This window comes from Microcaecilia unicolor, chromosome 14 (assembly GCF_901765095.1).
Source record: "Microcaecilia unicolor chromosome 14, aMicUni1.1, whole genome shotgun sequence".
NCBI lineage: Eukaryota > Metazoa > Chordata > Amphibia > Gymnophiona > Siphonopidae > Microcaecilia > Microcaecilia unicolor.
In genome coordinates this window covers 39,730,882-39,750,100 of record NC_044044.1, presented here as the reverse complement: position 1 = coordinate 39,750,100, position 19,219 = coordinate 39,730,882, and the positions used below count along the sequence as shown (strand labels likewise).

Genomic DNA, 19,219 nt, shown 5'->3' with positions numbered 1-19,219 from the left:
CAGAAAATTAAATAATCAACTTAGGTAGATTAATTGTAATACAAATTTGATGGTCAGTTTTATGAAGGATTCTTTTTATAAGTTTTGTTGAATAAGTTGGTTTTCATTGATTTCCTGAAGGCTGTCAGATCAAATGTTGATTTTAAGGCAGTCGGTAGTGCATTCCAACGCTGCGTGCAGATATAGGAGAAGCTTAGTCCCCTTACAGTTGTGAAGAACCTTCTTGTGTTTCTTGTTGGTAGGTCTATAAGGTCTGACATGTATGTCGGGGCCTCTCTGTGGCTGATTTTATGAGCCAGGGTGCAGATCTTGAATGCAATTCTGTCTGTTAGTGGGAGCCAGTGTAATTTTTCAAATTACGGAATACCTACCTCCCTTGGGAAGAAAGGCTTCACTCTTTTTGATTTCCACATTGCATGGAACGAACATCTTGTTTGTAACATTTTTCACACGACTATCTAAAGTGAGGTATCCGGTCAATTGTGACTCCCAAAAGTTTCAGGTGTCCGCAACAGGAAGAGTGTGATTTGAAATGTTTATATTGGTATATTTGGTTCTGTATTGTGGTGATGGGATAAGGCATTGTGTTTTTTCTCTGCATTGAGTTTTAATTGGAATGCATCCACCCAAGAATTCATGCCCACACACACATGAGCAGGTGGAAACTTGTCCTTTTTCACTGGAGGAGCCTGTTCTGTAAATGCTTATAGGTACTATCCTGCTTATTTTCGAAGGAGAAGGGCAGCCATCTTCCGCCACAAATCGGGAGACGGCCGGCCTTCTCCTAAAGCCGGCCAAATTGGTATAATGGAAAGCCGATTTTGGCCGGCTTCAACTGCAGTGCATGGCAGGGCCGGCCAATGTTCCCGGGGGCGTGTCGGCAGCGTACCGAAGGCGGGACGGGGCCGTGGTTAAGAGATGGCCGGCCTCGACCGATAATGGGGAAAAAAGGCCGGCCCTGACGAGCATTTGGCTGACTTTACTCGGTCCCTTTTTGTTCACGACCCAGCCTTGAAAACGTGCCCCAACTGACCAGATGACTACCGTAGGGAATCGGGGATGACCTCCCCCTCCCACCCAAAAAATAAAAAAACATTTTTTTGCCAGCCTCAAATGTCACATACCCAGCTCTGTCACAGCACTATGCAGGTCCCTGGAGCAGTTTTTAGTGGGTACTGCAGTGCACTTCAGGCAGACGGACCCAGGCCCCCCCCAACCCCTACCTGTTACACTTGTGATGGTAAATGGGAGGCCTCCAAAATCCACCCGACACCCACTGTACCCACACGTAGGTGCCCCCCCCCCCTTTACCCTTTAAAGGAGGGCTATGGTACTGTTGTGGGGAGTGGGTTTTGGGGGGGGTTGGGGGGCTCAGCTCCCAAGGTAAGGGAGCTATGCAGCTGGGAGCCATTTGTGAAGTCCACTGCAGTCCCCCCCCCCCCCCCCCCCCAGGGTGCCCAGTTGGTGTCCTGGCATGTGAGGGGGGGGTCAGCGCCCCAGTTCAATTATGGCTCTCCATGTTGTCTACATACAGTAGGTGTTTTCAGACATTTTTATAGGTACATTATTGTAAAATTACCCCCCCCCCCCCCCCCAAACACAACACACACACACAACCAGGGCAATTTTGAGAACTCATTTAGGCGTTTTCAGCTTAAAACTGGAACCCAGATTTCGATCCAGTTTCAGTGCCGAAACCAAAATTTGGTTGGCCTCTAGGGGCAAGTTTGATGGCTGAAAAAACTTTTCAGACTGTAAGATCTGTCTCTGGCACATCACTTTCGGTGCAAAACAGGCAGTCCATAATGACATCTTGAGCAGGAGCATTCTGGGCTTTGCTGTGGGAAGTGACGGACAACCTTTTTTTTGTGGGGGTGGTAGTATCTGAACTGTACAGAAAGGGAAACTGGGAGCCGCATCAGAAGAAATCCACAAACACCGATTTGTACTGATCTTTATTTACATCCGTAACCAAAATAGCTTGCTACGTCTTTTGAGAGAGTCCCATTGAGAGGAATCAAAAACAGCAGCTTGAACAGGCTCACTGGGATTATGGATGGGGGGGTGGGTGAGGCACAGGCTCCTGGGTTTACGCTTTCTTCTGTTTGCGACCTGGGACAAGAAAACAAAGGTATTTATTTCTGGAACCAAAGCACTGACCCGTCGGTATCTTCAACTGAGTCCACTTATTTCTAAACTGCTTTTGGACAGATTAATGGCTTTGTATTTTGTACTCGTCTACCATAACAGGTGTTCAGCATGACTCCCTTGAAATTCTGTATCCCTCTTTGGGTCCTGGCTTGGGGGGGTGGAGGGGGGGAAGGCTGACGATCCAGTGTATCCAAAATAATATAGCACACACAGACCACACCTGCCCAGCTCAAATTCCTCCCTTGGGGTAAACGTGTATATACTCAACCCAGAACCTATCTCCTCCCTCAAACCCCCATTTCCCTGTGCATCTGCCCCGAACATTCCCCAAATCTGTCACAGTAGTGACCTCCACTCCCACCTTTAGTAGACCATTCAGGCCTTGCCATCTTCAACTTCACTGAAACAGCACTTAATTCCCCCACCCAGACTCTCCCTCTTGTGTCTTACTGCCAAATTTTGTAATAATCCCCAAAGTTAGTGAGTCTGGTCTCTCCATGTATAGAGTTGTAATTGTTGCTCCGCACAGGTCACCTCATCCTTCCTGGAAGCCCAACTTTCTCCCTCTCCTGGTCTGGGTTGTATTTGTCGCTCCGCACAGGTCACTTCAGTCTTTTTGGAAGCCTAGTGTTGTCCTTCTGCAGTTTTGGGCTGTAATTTACCCTCCAAGGGGGGGGGGGGGGGAATACTGTGACAATTCTGTTCTCTTATCATGGCCTCTGGAAGGCTGTTCCTTGTATTCACCCATCCCCCCCCCTTGCTGTGAGGCATCATACTGGGTGGGAGCTGCTGTTCTAGAACAGGGGTTCTCAACCCAGTCTTTCTAGCACTAACTAGCCATTTGGGTTTTTAGGATAACCACTCTGAATATGTAAGAACCCGACCAACTGGGTTGAGAATTCCTGTTCTACATCCGCCCTTCCTCCTCCCTCTTCTGAACTCTCCTTTTCTTTCCAGTATATATGGGTTTATGCCCCTAAGGCTGATGTCATATGAATTTGATGCACACTGTTTGGGTTGGGTTCCTGTACATCAGTGATCCCCAAACCTGGTCCTGGAGGCACCCCAGCCAGTCAGGTTTTCAGGATATCCACAATGAATGGAAAGCAGTACATGCAAATCTCTCTCATGAATGTTCATTGTGGATATCCTGAAAACCTGACTAGCTGGGGTGCCTCCAGGACCAGGTTTGGGAACCATTGCGCTAAATTGTCCTTCAGCCTGCCGTATCTACAGAGGCGACGTCGCCTCCTTCAAACTCCTCCAGGCCTACATTTCTACAACCTAATGCACGTAAGTGTGTCCGCGGTTTTTGCATTGAATCCTAATGCCCACATGAGTGAATGGAACAAAGAAGTGATTTATTTAACAAAGCTTCATGAATAGTCTAATGCTTGGCGAAGTTGTGTTGTAATTAGGGAGTTACTGGATGAGACAACCCACCCCCGGAGGTATCCAGAAAGCTTTCTCAATGGCACTCACTAATGAGAGAGAGAGAGTCCAGCCCAGGGAACTCACGTGTCTCGATATTCCTGGTAATTGCATTCGATGCTCTAGCCCTTGGCCCCTGTTGCGTGAAGTGATACCCAAAGCGGATAATCGATGGGCAACTTTCCAGCATCTGTGCCATCTCCATCTCCACAGAGTCCCCAAGGTTGTGACGCTGGGGGAAAAAAAATGGGAATAACTTTCCAGCTTTGCGATTCAGGGACATCTCCAACCAGACAGTGAACAGGAGAGGGGGCTGGCTTCCATCCTGGGAGATACTTGGGAGGGCCCCCACTGGTGGTGAATGGGAGAAGGTTAAAGTTTATGGACTGCTTTCAAGCTAACTATGTTTTTATGTCTGTCTCTGATTTCCCTTTATAGTGCTGCGTGTTAAACTTGGCAGTGGCAGTACCTCTTAAGTTAAATATTTCATAAGGAAAAATGCTTACATATGTACTTAATGAAATAAGTAATGCCACACTGGGAAAAGAGGGTCTATCGAGCCCAGCATCCTGTCCACGACAGCGGCCAATCCAGGCCAAGGGCACCTGGCAAGCTTCCCAAACGTACAAACATTCTATACATGTTATTCCCGGAATTGTGGATTTTTCCCAAGTCCATTTAGTAGCGGGTTTATGGACTTGTCATTTAGGAAACCGTCTAACCCCTTTTTAAACTCTGCCAAGCTAACCGCCTTCACCACATTCTCCGGCAATGAATTCCAGAGTTTAATTACGCGTTGGGTGAAGAAACATTTTCTCCGATTTACTACACTGTAGTTTCATCGCATGCCCCCCTAGTCCTAGTATTTTTGGAAAGCGTGAACAGACGCTTCACATCCACCTGTTCTACTCCACTCATTATTTTATATACCTCTATCATCATGTCTCCCCCTCAGCCGTCTCTTCTCCAAGCTGAAAAGCCCTAGCCTCCTTAGGCTTTCTTCAGCTATCTAATCAGTGAGGCCAGCTGCAATCCTGGACATCATCTTCCTCTGTAGTACTGCTGCTACATGCTGTAGCCAGTCTTGCCAGATGGGAAGAAATTTCCCAGCCCAAGCTGGCCAACATCCACCCTCCCCCCCCCCCCCCCCCCCCCCCCCCGGCCTGCTCACCAATGTGTCCTCCGGCATGGCCACGTGCACGCTCATCTCCTCTCGCTAATCAGTGCACTCGCTGCTCCAGTCCAGTCTCTAGTGTGAAGTGATTATGAGTCCTCATCATCAGCTGATGACCTCATCATCCACCTCTCACCTTCTATTGGTCAAATTTGGAGCTTGAAGGAGTCCTCCTCCGAGATAAACCAAGCCAATAGGGTGGGCACTGAGCACTACGGACAGAGCCAACAAGCGTGGGCCATGTGGCTGCCGGACCATCTCAAAAAATGGCCAGAAAATCACAACCCACAACTTGGGAAAAGTGCCAGCGGCTAACTAGAAAAAGCCTCCCAACCCTGCGGGGAAAAACGCAGAGTTGGCACAAGTTGCCTGTAGCCCGTCTGCTCCCCCTCTTACCTGATTGTCCACTTTCAGCTCGGTGAGGGAGCTGTTCTGCTTCATCGCCCGCAGGATATTCATCATTCCTGCACTCGTGATGAAATTGGATTCGATGTTCAAGCTCTGGAGGGTCTTATTCTCCTTCAGCATCCCAGCTGCAGCCTTCCGGGGGGGGGGGGGGGGGCCGGAAAGAAAATGACATGTTCTAAGAGGACTAGCAGTTCTTCCCTTCACTCCTAATCTAATTCAAGATTTTGTTAATCGCCTATTCCAATAGGTCCTACGTGATATAAACTACAGGTCTTTAGTTTCCTCTGAAAGCTATAATATGACCCGTTCACACAACTTCCACCTCCAAAGATTCAACTTTAACAATAACATTTTTGATTAGCTTTCTGATAATTGTCTTCTGCAAGTGAAGCTAAACATAAAAAGCATTCCAGTCTCAGGAGGAAAGGGTAGGGGTTGGGGGGGGGGGGGGGGGTTAGTGTGAAACAGGGAGAGATGGGGGTGCAGTGACAAAGCAGTATAGAAACCCAGATCTTTATGTCATGTCCTGTCTGGTGGCATAAGTACATTGCAGAATGCTTGTAAGTTCGGCTATGGCTGAAATGAGTCATTTTGCAGTTGATAATTTCTATAGTCTTCTGTCATCCTCAAAACTAACCCACCTGCTCTACTTACCTATTCCCCACTCATCTTCTCAACACTCTCTCTCCTGCTGTCACCCCTTTCATCTGTCATATCCTCAATCTGTCACTTTCCACTGCGACTGTCCCTGATGCCTTGAAACATGCCGTAGTCACCCCACTCCTCAAACTATTGGCCCATCTCCCTCCTCCCTTTCTTATCCAAGTTACTAGAACGTGCTGTCCACCGTTGCTGCCTCAACTTTCTTTCTTCTCAACCTATTCTTGATCCACTCCAATCTGGCTTTCGTCCTCTAACAGCACTACTAAATTTAGTCTTCATTGAGCTTATTCCTGGCTAAATCCAAAGGGCTCTATTCTATCCTCCTCCTCCTCGATCTTTCTGATGCCTTTGATACTGTTGATCACAGCCTACTCCTTGATACGCTGTCCTCACTTGGATTTCAGAATTCTGCTCTCTCCTAGTTCTCTTCTTATCTCTCACAGCGTACTTTTAGTGTATACTCTTTTAGTGTTTCTCCTCTTCCTCTATCCTGCTGTCAGTGGGGTGTACCTCAAGGATCTGTTCTAGGACCTCTCCTTACGCTGATGACTCCCAGATCTACCTCTCTCCACACCAGTAATCTCGGCAGAAATCCAGTTCAAGGTATCTGCCTGCCTCTCTCTCTGGCATTGCTACCTGGATGTTTCACTGCCACCTGATCCCACCTAAACCAACCTCTCCCCTTCCCCCATTCTCTATTTCTGTCGACAACACGCATTCATCCTGTCTCGTCTGCTCGCAACCTTGGGGTCGTCTTCGACTCCTCCCTCTCCTCTGCCCATATTCCACAGATTGCCAAAACCCCCTCATCCACACTCTCATCACCTCTCGCTTAGATTACTGCAACATGCTTCTCACAGGTCTTCCACTCAGCCACCTCTCTCTTTCGTCGCACCTTATGCCTGGAATAGGCTTCCTGAGCCATTACGTCTAGCTCCATCTCTGGCTGCCTTCAAACCTTCAAATCCGGGCTAAAGGCTTACGTGTTTGATGCTGCTTTTGACTCCTTATGTGTTCTTCCGTCTGTCCTTCCCTTATCCTTTTTGGTCCTTGGTCCTGTCTGTTTGTCCTGATTTAGATTGTAAGCTCTTTTGAGCTAGCGCTATAGAAGTGATTTATAGTAGTAGTAGATAAAATAAGGGTTCTGAACAAAGCAGAAAAAGACAATGGATACCGATGAGACTTACATGAGCCACAGGGTCATTGCTTCGTGTTGCCACCAAGCTTAGCTTTTGCACATGGGTGTTAGTTTTCATGGCTTCACAGATCTCCTTCAAGGTAGGAATCGGAATGTCCTAAGAGAGAAAGAAACGGCATCTTTTTGGCCAGTGAAAATATCTGTGAGTGTCTTGCATCACCTCCCTTCCTTCTCGCAACCTGCTGTTTACAAGTTCTTCCTCTAAAGTGAGAAGCACCTTCATCCTCTTGCTGGAATAGGGAATAATTTTAAGAGGCTGTTTAAAAAAATTTCCCCTTTTAATTTTGTAATGGTACTTGCTCTTGGGAACCTTGTACAAGATCCTTTGTGACCACAAGCAAAAACATGGGCAGGTGCTATTGTGAAACTAATGTTTTTTTACCTTGATATTGTTGAGATTGACCTCCACCAGGTCCTTATCATTGTTCTTGATCTTCTGTAGTGTCTCCTCGACGTTAGTGGGGTTTGGAGGCTCATCCGGGACAGGTTTGTATGTGTCTGGTTGCACTACACCTGAGTTTAGAATCACAGTATGCAGGTTCAGTATACATAACAGTTTCTGCTGGATGCTGAGAATGTTAGGTGACTTCTCGAAGTCACCTAGGTCAGCTCGCAGACAGTGACAAACTGCATTGCTCAGAGAATGGTATTCCAAACTTTTGATAGTGGTTAGACCTTTTAACCATAAGGTCTTCTCCTCACTCTCTCATTTAGAATGGACTGATGAATGAAGAAATGGAAGCAAGGATGGGGTAGATGGACAGGTTTGTGGATGCACGCACGGCAAGTTGGATGGACATAGAGAGATGGATGATGTATGGGCACATGGATACAGGATGAGGTGGATGTGTATAGAGATGGATGATATCCATGTATCCATCCACCCACCACGTCATTCATTCATAGAAGTGAATGTATGGATGGATATAGAAAGAAGTGATAGCAGAATGTGTGCAGAATTTGTGATAAAGTGGATAGAGCTAGAAATGGATGGGGTAAAGGGAACATATGACAAAGTGGAGTGGATGGATATTTGCATGAACATATGACGGGTTATATGCTATATATGTAGAGAGGACGGATTTGCAGGTGGACAGAAATTGCAATGTACGTACTGTTTATTCCTTCTTGGTTTATAATAATCCCTGTAGTGATGGCATCGTAGTACTGTTTGTTACTCATTAGCGTGTACATCCCCAGAATTGCTGTAAGGGAAAGAACTATTTTTTAGATATCAAACAGTGAAAATGATCAAGACAGCACTGGTCACAGGTAAAGCCTACACACCAGTCTCTAGAGGTGAAGCCAGAAGAAATCAACAGCAGCAGAAAGGGTGGATCAGCCATCAACGTCACTGAGACTATCTGCATTTCAGGTAGTACATTTAAAAAGTGAGTGAAAAATAGTTTCTAATTTTTAGGAAAGTAGTTAACGATAAATTCTGGCTGAGTAGAATCTCTGTAACAGGGTAAACTTGGAAGTATAAAGTTTTTCTTGCAGTAACTGCTGGTGGGTTTCATTGGATTTAACTCTATAGGCAGATGGCTTGGTCTGAGCACAGATACCTTGTCTCAAACCCTCAACAAGGTGAGAGGGTCACTGTTTCTCCAGCCCTCTGCGCATTTGCAGAAAGGATCTCGCTATATGGGGGGCATGAGACCCTGGAGAGAGCACCTTTTTTATTTTAATCCCTTTTGCAGGCAGGGTAGATGTAAGCAGATACCCTGTGCTGTGATGTTGCTGATTTTAGCTGCCCTGGGGCCATGCCAGCTGCTGTTAGTGAGTGGCTGAGCTGTGGGAATTGGAGACCGAGGAAGGCGGTGGCTTGTATGGCTGTACCATAGGAGGGGGTGGGGGCTTAGCTCAAGCACAGGTCACACTGGATGAGAAGCCCTTTTAAAGCTCAGAGAGCATCTGCTGGAGGGAGATGACCTTCTTCCGTTTGGACATGTACAACCCCCTCCTCACACTGTTGTTGCTCACCAGGGCCTGTGACATCTAGCTACCCAAAAGCATCATCCAATGGGTAACTTCATTTTGACCCTCTCTGATAAGAGTTCCCCATCCCTGAGCCTTTCTACTATGACTGCCAGTCACCCTGTCCATTAGGTAATGGTCTTCTATTCAACTACCTTCATGTTCCATCCTCCTTGACCCAGAATGACCTTCATTTAAATTTAGCTGGCAGCTGAGAAAATTCTGCTGCATTCCTGACCTAAATATCTACATTTCATTCCAACACCCGCCAGAAAGGATTGTTCAGAGAAGCCCATCGCATACGGCTCTCAACTGCTTTTCCTCCCAAGCTCCCACCCCTCTGAAATAATTTGAACGTTGCCGCTGTGCCTCGCCTTTACTTTCTTGTGCTCTCCATTGATTGGATTGTAGGTCATTCGTTTGTAATCTGGGCCAGAAAAAAGTGGCAGCCAACACAAGTAATTATGCTATGGGCGTCTCATGAAAAAGGCACTGGAAAACGGGAGGCATCATCGGGGTATGAAATTGGCTGCCTCTTAGATTGTGTGGTATGAGCTGGTCCCGACAGCAGCCCAGGTCAGGCATCATCATTATTCATTTAGGGCGATGGAGGCAGCATATGGTAAATCTTGCATATTCATGGTTGATATCTTGAAAACCAGATGAATTGTCATAAGCGGAAGCTTATAATATTCTCGCCTTAAAGACTTTGTATCACAATTACAATGTACACAAAGTCTGGTCGCTAATAGGGAATGAAGATGAGTAAGAAAGAAGCTCACATCTAATTCAATCCTAGCATGTGTAGTGGAGGGTTGGGCTCTAGTCAGGGTTACTGATCCCTCTCATGGCCGCCAGCACCTCACCAGCCAAAAAGAAGCAGGGGTGCTCAGTTGCCATTAGATAACTTGGGGAGGGGAGTTATTAGTTTACTACAAAATTGGCCTCCAATACTCAGCCCACCATCCCACCAATTCCTTTCATATATACATCCCAACAACCCATATTTGTGGTTTAAGTGTGAGAGTCAAAAGGAGCTGCAGTGGGAATCAAACCCAGTTCCCCAGAATCAGAGTCCGCTGCACTAACCACTAGGCTACTCCTGCACTCGTTTATTTAAATGTGATTGTTTTAATTAAAGTTGTTTCTTAATTGCTGATGCAGACTCTTCTACATCACTTCTATATACACTCGCCTCACTCCAGGGCCTACATCCATAAACCCTCATATACATTCTCGGCCCTTCTCATATATACACCCCTCTCTCATGCAACCCCTTCCCCCCCCCCCCCCCCCCCCCCCCCAACACTACAGCATTACCTGCAATGTCGCACATCTCTGCATCTGTAGCATTAGCCAGGGCTTCCTCCAGCTCTGGTTCCAGCGTAATCTGTTCCTCTTTGGGGATCTCTCGTTTTGCTTGTTTGGGAATAAAAGGTTTTCCTACAGGTAGAGCAGAAACAGAAGAATTAGCTGCTATGCTGAGGGAGGACTAAACTCTTCTATCGCCCTGAAAATTCATTCACAACTTCTGGAAGGAGTCGGGGGGTGTTGACCATTCGTTATTATAGAATTGTTGCCAGAATATTAGCAAGTCTATTTTGCCTCTTGTGGTGTAGGTACGTTGTTCTTGTTTATGTTGTTAATCTTTTGTTTGCCAGTGGAGGGAGAGGTTTGCTTTGTAGTGATCAGAGGAAGTCCTTGCATTCAGATACATTTGTTAGGTTTGTATCCTCAAGGTGATGTCTCCTGCTATAAGGAGGTTTTGGGTGGAAACACATGTATTCGAAATAAAATGTGTTTGGCATAAGGTTTAGGTGGTGGTCATGTAGGGGGGTAGAGTGGTTGATTCTAACTGAAGCTGTTTCAAGTTGGGGAAGTATGGATTCGGCTGTTGTTGTGACGGTGAATTGGGATCTATAGATTAATAGCTATGCCGCCTCCTTTTTTTTCCGTTCCTTGTCCAGTGGGTAATTTTGTACCCTGGAGGGCATAGTTCTAAGATTATGGGATGTTTGAGGTCATGGATCCAAGTTTCGCTAATAAATAAGAAGTCGAGATTGTCTGTTGTGATCCAGTCGTATATTGTCGTAGTTACTACCGATCTGGCATTTATGTATCCCATTTGTATTAGTTGGTAGGGTTCAGTTGGGGTCGAGGTTGTGATAATGTTTATTAGTTGTTTAGTTTGTTTTGTCCCTTCTTTCCTTTCTGTTGAGTCTGTGAGAGGGGTTGTCAATTGCTGCACCCGATAGTACCTCAGTCGTTATAGATGGCCATATACATAGTCCTGTCCCTTCCTAATCTTTTTCCTCACCCCCTACCTCTCTCCATTACAGGAACTCAGTGCCCATCCATTGACTTCATCACTTCCATCTCCTCCTTCCCTCCATTTCAACTTCCCCATTCTACCCGAGTACCTCTTGCCTTCGACGATGCTTCCATCTCTTCCTTCCCTCCATTTCAACTTCCCCATTCTACCCGAGTACCTCTTGCCTTCGACGATGCTTCCATCTCCTTCTTTCCTCCATTTCACCTTCCCCATTCTACCTGAGTACCTCAGGCCTTCGTGGCCACTCCTCTCCTACCCTCCTCCGCTCTCATTAACTCCTCTTACTCTCAGCCGGTGACATCAATCCAATCCTGGCCCTCCTCTTCAGTCCTCTCCCTACTTATGCAGACCACATTGCAACCTCTCTAATCTCATCTCTATTCCTTTCTTTCCTCCTTACCCTTCTCTTGTGCCCTATGGAATGCCCGCTGTATCTGCAATAAACTTCCCTACATTCATGGCCTTTTCATTTCTCGCTCCCTCCATCTACTTGCCTTAACTGAAACTAGGCTCTCCCCTGATGACTCTAATTTCGTCGCAGCCCTTTGCCACGGCGGCTATCTTTTCTCACACACCCCTCGCCTTGCCGGCGGCGGTGGCGTTGGATTTCTGCTCTCTCCCTCATGTAAATTTCAACCTCTTCTCCCACCCCAGTCTCTCTGTTTTTCGTCCTTTGAAGTCCACTCTATCTGCCTCTTCACTCCCTTGCCTCTCCGTCTAGCAGTCATTTATCACCCCCCCCCCCCCCCCCCCCCCCTGATAAATCTCTTCCATCCTTTATCACTGACTTTGACGCCCGGCTCTCTTTCTTTCATAATCCTTCATCCCCCTCTATTTATCCTTGGCGACTTTAACATCCACGTTGATGATCCATCCGACTCCTATGCCTCCCAATTCCTTGCCCTAACATCCTCATTCAATCTTCAACTGTGCTCCTCCTCTGCACCCACTCACCATAATGGTCACTGTCTCGATCTTATCCTCTCCTCTAACTGCTTCCCCTCCAACAATTCCTCTGATCTCCCCCTATCCGACCATCACCTACACTGACCTTCAATCTTAAGCACCCTCCTCCCCAGTCCCACCCAATCTCATCCCCCACCTCTAGGAACCTTCAAGCTATCGACCCCTCTACTCTATCCTCTTGTGTCTCTAACCTTCTCTCTACCACCACTTTACCTAAGTTTGTGAATGAAGCTATTTCTTCCTACGATACTATTCTCTCCTCTGCTCTTGACACTCTTGCCCCTCTCACGCCCGCCCTACTAGGCGTACCAAACCCCAGCCTTGGCTAACTTCTAAAATCCGTTATTTTCGTTCTTGCGCCCGCTCAGCAGAACGTTCTTGGTTTAAATCCCGTACCCTTGCAGACTTCACTCATTTCAAATTCATGCTGAACTCTTTTCAGTCTGCACTCATTTCAAATTCTTGCTGAACTCCTTTCAGTCTGCCCTTTCACTTGCCAAACAGGATTACTTCACCCATTTGACTAATTCCCTCGGTTCTAACCCTCGACTTCTCTTCGCCACACTGAACTCTCTTCTCAAAGTTCCTCCGTCCCCTATTCCCTCTTCTCTTTCTTCACAGACCCTAGCTGATTACTTCAATGAAAAAAATCTGTATGAAAAAATCTGTAAGATTAACCTTGAATTTTCATCCAAACCCTCCATCTCCCTGTCCCTTAGTCCACACCCCCTACTCTCCTTCCTCTCCTTCTTCCTACGACTTTCAAACATGCTATAGTCACTCCACTCCTTAAAAAAAACCCTCACCTGACCCCCCTACCTGTCCCCTCCAACTATCTATCGCCCCCATCTCCCTTCTCCCTGTCCTCTCCTCCCTTTCCTCTCCAAACTACTTTGAATGTGTCGTTCACCGCCGTTGTCTTGACTTTCTCTCTTCTCAACCTATTGACCCACTTCAATCCGGTTTCAACTGAAACTGCTCTTGCTAAAGTTTCTAATGATCTGCTTCTGGCTAAATCCAGATGTCTCTATTCCATCCTCATCCTCCTTGACCTGTCTGCTGTTTTCGACACTGTTGACCACACCTTACTCCTCGATACGCTGTCCTCGCTTGGATTCTATATCTCCACCCCTGAAATCTCAACCTTAATCCAGGACAAAATCTATGCCTGCTTGTCTGACATTGCTACCTTGATGTCTCAACGCCATCTCAAATTAAACATGGCTAAAACTGAACTTCTCATTTTTCCCCTAAACCCTCCTCCCCTCTTCCCCCATTTCTCTATCTATTTTAATGGCTCTCTCCCTGTCTCCTCAGCTCGTAACCTTAGAGTTTTCGATTCCTCTCTCTCCTTCTCTGCCCATATTCAACAAATCGCCAAAACCTGTCGCTTCTTTATCTTCAACATTAGCAAAATTTGCACTTTCCTTTCTGAATATGCCACCAGAACCCTTATTCACACTCTTATTACTTCTCGCTTGGACTATTGCAATTTACCTAATTTTTTAAATCTATGTTGAAAGCTCACCTTTTCACTACTGCCCTCCTCCTTCCCTGTTCCTCTGTACCCTGTAATTCCCTTGCCCGTAATGTCTCCCCGCTCCCCCCGTTTTCTGTTGATGGCTCTCTCATTCTCCCTGTCTCCTCAGCTCGAAACTTTGGAGTCATCCTTGACTCTTCTCTCTCCTTCTCTGCTCATATCCAGCAGATTGCCAAGACCTGTCGTTTCTTTCTCTACAACATCCGTAAAATCCGCCCCTTTCTTTCCGAGCACTCTACCAAAACCCTCATCCACACCCTTGTCACCTCTCGTTTAGACTACTGCAATCTGCTTCTTGCTGGCCTCCCACTTAGTCACCTCTCCCCTCTCCAATCCGTTCAAAACTCTGCTGCCCGTCTCGTCTTCCGCCAGGGTCGCTTTACTCATACTACCCCTCTCCTCAAGACCCTTCACTGGCTCCCTATCCATTTTCGCATCCTGTTCAAACTTCTTCTACTAACCTATAAATGTATTCACTCTGCTGCTCCCCAGTATCTCTCCACACTCGTCCTTCCCGTGCACTCCGCTCCATGGATAAATCCTTCTTATCTGTTCCCTTCTCCACTACTGCCAAATCCAGACTTTGCGCCTTCTGTCTCGCCGCACCCTACGCCTGGAATAAACTTCCTGAGCCCCTACGTCTTGCCCCATCCTTGGCCACCTTTAAATCTAGACTGAAAGCCCACCTCTTTAACATTGCTTTTGACTCGTAACCACTTGTAACCACTCGCCTCCACCTACCCTCCTCTCTTCCTTCCCGTTCACATTAATTGATTTGATTTGCTTACTTTATTAGATTGTAAGCTCTTTGAGCAGGGACTGTCTTTCTTCTATGTTTGTGCAGCGCTGCGTACGCCTTGTAGCGCTATAGAAATGCTAAATAGTAGTAGTACTCTTTGAGCAGCGCTATATAAATGTTAGTAGTAGTGGTGAATTAAGGAAAGAACGTTTGACGAATGCGCTCGACATGTCTAAAGAGGAGTATGCTTTTTGCCTGTGGCAATCTCCTGCTTGATATTCACTTCAAACAAAACGATTGCAACTGGTAAGAACATATTACATGTCCAGAAAGGGTTCCTAACCACATGCTCATATCAAGCGATATCTCTAATTCGATCACATCAGCCACATGGACACCTGATTGCGGAGTATCCCCCCTCTCGCCAACATTCAACCTAATGATGATACCTTTGGCCAAACTACATTCCTTAATCTTCACTTCCCCAACTATAAAGGTCTAAAATACAAAACTAATGCATTCATCAACCTTTTCCTACTTGAGCGCACAATTGTAGAAAGCGCTGCCGCGCAACTTAAAAACAATTTACGAACTAACTGACTTCCGCAAACTACTGAAAACCCATCTCTTCAACAAGACATACCACAAAGATCAACACACGTGAACACTCCTCCACATATATTCAGTACCGTCCTACAATGTTGCTTGTTGTTGTACTATCATGTTTTATCATTATCATGTTACCCAAGATTCTTTTGCAATAATTGTCTATTTTCTTATATCTTTACTATTCATGATGTATTGTAAGCCACATTGAGCCTGCAAAAAAAGGTGGGAAAACGTGGGATATAAATAAATAAAAATAAGCAGCGACTTTTATTAAAGTGACTATTATTTTTCTTCATTTCTAGGAAATTGAGTCTTGAGTGCATCAAGCTTACTAAATATATCATACTTTGACGTGATAAATGGCTACTTAATGTATTGCAAAACAAAAACATATCGGTGATGTAGAGCACAATTTTTCTCTTTCAGACGATACTGTTCACAAGCTGATTCAGGCAGACTCTTTTTTGAATAATTGGCTTTGAACTTTGGTACATTTTACCATTTGCGCTGACAGTGCCAACTTTGAGGAGATCCTGCAGGGCGGTTATAGATGCTGGTTAGTTGCAAATCTGGCAGTATTATGTCCAGCACAAGCATACCGCTTGTTCAAAATTTCACGTCCGTATCTTTGTTTGCATGGAAGTTGTTGCGGTCTGAATATTGGTCCAAATATGTTCCAGTGAGTCGCGACTACTTTTGATGCACACTTTGAGTTAACGATTTTGCATCCATAATGTTAAAATGTATTTCATCGGAATTAGCATCAAAAACTGTACAGGATTTGAATTCTTTAGCCATAGGTTTGGATTTTATTAGACCCCCAAAATGGCATTTTGCTCAATGTTGTGCGCTCATGGACTGACAACCTTTCAGAAAAGGAGGTCTAGATCTGTAACTACTGCAGTTAAACGAAGTTTCCCAGAATTTGAGGTCTGTAACACCTGACTCTCGCGCAACAGATAAAATTTGAATAAAATTGGAGAAATGATGGTGGGAAGGTTTAGACCACTTGGCATGGAATGACCCTTTAGGAACTGAGATGCTTTGCTGGTCACAACCCTATTGAATTTTAGTCCCATGCCAGAAGAGGTAGTGACTGGTGCAGGGAACCAGTTACAACAATTTAGACACCCCCAGGGACACTTACAGAGAGACACAGGAGGAGGATAGAGGGGCTCAGTGGACCTGTAGCCAGTCAATCTGCTCCCTCTCAACCAGCACTAACAGAGCAGTAGTGATAAAAAACGCGGTTGCATTTCTGTATAACATCGTTTTTCCCCCAAGCAGTGAGATTGCCCTTTTACCCCGTTTCTCTCCAGTGTAAGGGACGAGGTCTTCGCGCTCCTTCACCTCCAAGGCCTCCTTCTCAAGGTGCTGTAGGAGGGCATCCCGGTCGAGGGGCCCCGTCGGACTTTTCTTTGTCTGATCTCTTTGCCGCATTCCAGCCGGAAGAAGGATGTTCTGAGGAGGAAAAAGGAGAAAGCTGGTGAAAAGTAAGCCTGTGTGAGGGCAGATACAGGTAATGTTCTAACATAGTGGTTAATCTGAAAAGTAATCATTCCGCCCTAACCCCAAACTCTTCACACCTGAAACAAGTATTGAATTCCACAAGTGCCCCCCCACTTTGTGAACAACGCAGATTTCCCCCCTTCCGGGAACGCTAAATTACCTTTAATGGGGGTGAAACTGTGCTATTCCAATTATACGTCTTGGCCAGCCATTTCCATGCTTTCCATAGGGGGGATATACCCATATGGCCCCAGCGCCGGCGGTTCCTCTGACGGCGCACGAAGCCAATACGCAAACCCCAGTGGCGCCATCAGGGAAGTCTCCACCTCAGTACAGGAGAACTCCCTCGAGCGGAACCAATCGGACAGATGCTGCAGGCAGCATGCCATTGCAATAAGTTTTAAATCCAACAGGCCCCCCCCCCCCCCCCCCCCCCCACTTTTGAGGCCTCCCAAAATGTCACCGGTGAGTCACCCGAGGCCAGATTCGTGTCTACATAACTAGACCATTTACTTAATTTGCCTCTTTATACAGATAGTAGCTAGTAACATAGTAGATGACGGCAGAAAAAGACCTGCACGGTCCATCCAGTCTGCCCAACAAGATAACTCATATTTGCTGCTTTTTGTGTATACCCTACTTTGATTTGTACCTGTGCTCTTCAGGGCACAGACCGTATAAGTCTGCCCAGCACTATCCCCGCCTCCCAACCACCAGCCCCGCCTCCCGATCTTGACTAAGCTCCTGAGGATCCATTCCTTCGGCACAGGATAAGCAGGAAATCTCCAGTGTCTGGTTGGCATGCTCCCCCCCTCCCCTTAGATCGTATTATGGTCCGAGATCTCCATCGGGCCTTAAAGAATCAATCTCATCAATTCTGGACCAAGAGTGGTGGACCTTAGATTGGTGCGTGTAATCCTTACCCACCCACCTTTCCCAAACCTGCCCCTTGCAAACATTCTGGAGTCACCCACATGTGAGGGCCCCTGAGCCCTCTGTAGCCTTAATAATGTACAATACCATTACATTTTACAATACCATTAAATTTTTACAGGTTTTTGCCTTTCATCTCTGTAATTGTGGGGGGAAGATGGGTTTGGTTTGCTATCCTCTAATATCCAATTGTATTATGCGTCGGATGTGCATGGCGCTAAAGATGTACAGGTTCAGCTCTTGTATTTGAAGATAGATCCTGGGGGTCGTAATGTTGGAACAGGAGGAGTATACTTTTGGTTTGTGTTTACGCACGAAAATGAGCATCGATGTCTTTTTTGATCGCCTTCGGAGAGCCCTGCAAACTTTTGTGCGGGGGGGGGGGGGGGGGGTAAGGTTGCTAATGGCAGGGGACTTTAATGCTACTATGCAGCTGAGGTTAGATCGCAAACTCGGGCTTTGGGAGGCTTTGTAGATTCTCTGGATAACGAACTTTGGATGTACTTTATGTCTCCGAGAAGTGCAGCAGCGGGAAGCGTGGAGGATGCGGTGCAGCAGCTCTCTCGGATGAGAGCCCAGTGCTGCACAAACGTATAATAGCAACATTGGAGGAAAAGCTGGAAGAGATCGAAAATCGCTCCTGATGGCCTCCTGGAGTCCTTAGGAGAAAAGGACCTAAGTTAGGTCCTAGAAAGATGGATCCCGGAGGTGGCGGAGCTTCCAGATTTGGCGGGAGAATTCACCTGGAAAGAGCGCACAGACTGGGCCCGCGTCATGAAGGAGAAACTCGTCCACATAAATTACAGCGAGTCATGAAGGAGAGACTCGTCCACATAAATTACAGGTTTTTTTTAGTCTCTTATATCCAGCAAAATTAAAAATAATGGATCGTGATTGGTAAAAATAATGGATCGTGATCGGAAGTATAATGGGAATCAGAGTTCAGCGGAATAAGGGAGTAGGTTGATATGGTGGGATTGACGATAATAACCCATTGGAATGTGGGGGGTATACACTCGGGGACGTATAGTCTCTGTGAACTTGGGGAGGTATAGACTCTGTGATTTGAATATCTGCGATTGTTTCCCAACTTTGCAATCTGCTGGAGAAGGACCGTGATTGACTGACAAAAGTACATATGAAAATGGAGTGGATATAGTACCATTATAGCAATGTGGGAGGGGGGGGGGTATACACTCGGGGGGGGGGGGGGGGGGCTCTTAAATATGCTGCTCCTCTTAAACATACCCTGGTCTTCTTTATTTTCAACAGTTTTTATTGATGACAACTCCAAAAGTACAAATCCACCTGAGCATAGCAGTCTCAAAACAGTGGAACAGCACTTCAAACAAGCAACATTACGTACAGCCATCAAATGTTGTAATATAACACTTATTCTGTATTTAACATTTATGTATTAACTATTGTTATAAATGAAAATGCATTACTAGCAATTATACAATAGAAGTCTGATAACAGATAACAGAAAATTCTATCTTAACCCATAAACTTCCATATTAAACTCCAATAATTGTGTCTGGTGTTTTGCTCTGTGTATTACCTCATTTAAGTCCCAACAATGTTTACAG

General features: G+C 46.1%; 1 protein-coding gene across 2 annotated transcripts in view; it reads right to left on the bottom strand.

Annotated features, from left to right (window-relative positions):
• Window positions 1–1,938: 1,938 nt before the first annotated feature.
• TMOD4 (tropomodulin 4) overlaps window positions 1,939–19,219 on the bottom strand; it is a 43,752-nt gene continuing 26,471 nt past the window's right edge. For both annotated transcript variants that reach the window (XM_030187857.1, XM_030187858.1), the window contains exons 3-10: window positions 16,493–16,649; window positions 10,323–10,445; window positions 8,141–8,230; window positions 7,408–7,538; window positions 7,015–7,122; window positions 5,153–5,296; window positions 3,670–3,814; window positions 1,939–2,112 (exon numbers count right to left, since the gene is read on the bottom strand). In XM_030187857.1, coding sequence (XP_030043717.1) covers window positions 2,090–2,112; window positions 3,670–3,814; window positions 5,153–5,296; window positions 7,015–7,122; window positions 7,408–7,538; window positions 8,141–8,230; window positions 10,323–10,445; window positions 16,493–16,649 — 921 coding nt within the window. In that variant the 3' untranslated portion in view covers window positions 1,939–2,089. The remainder of the gene's footprint in view (window positions 2,113–3,669; window positions 3,815–5,152; window positions 5,297–7,014; window positions 7,123–7,407; window positions 7,539–8,140; window positions 8,231–10,322; window positions 10,446–16,492; window positions 16,650–19,219) is intronic.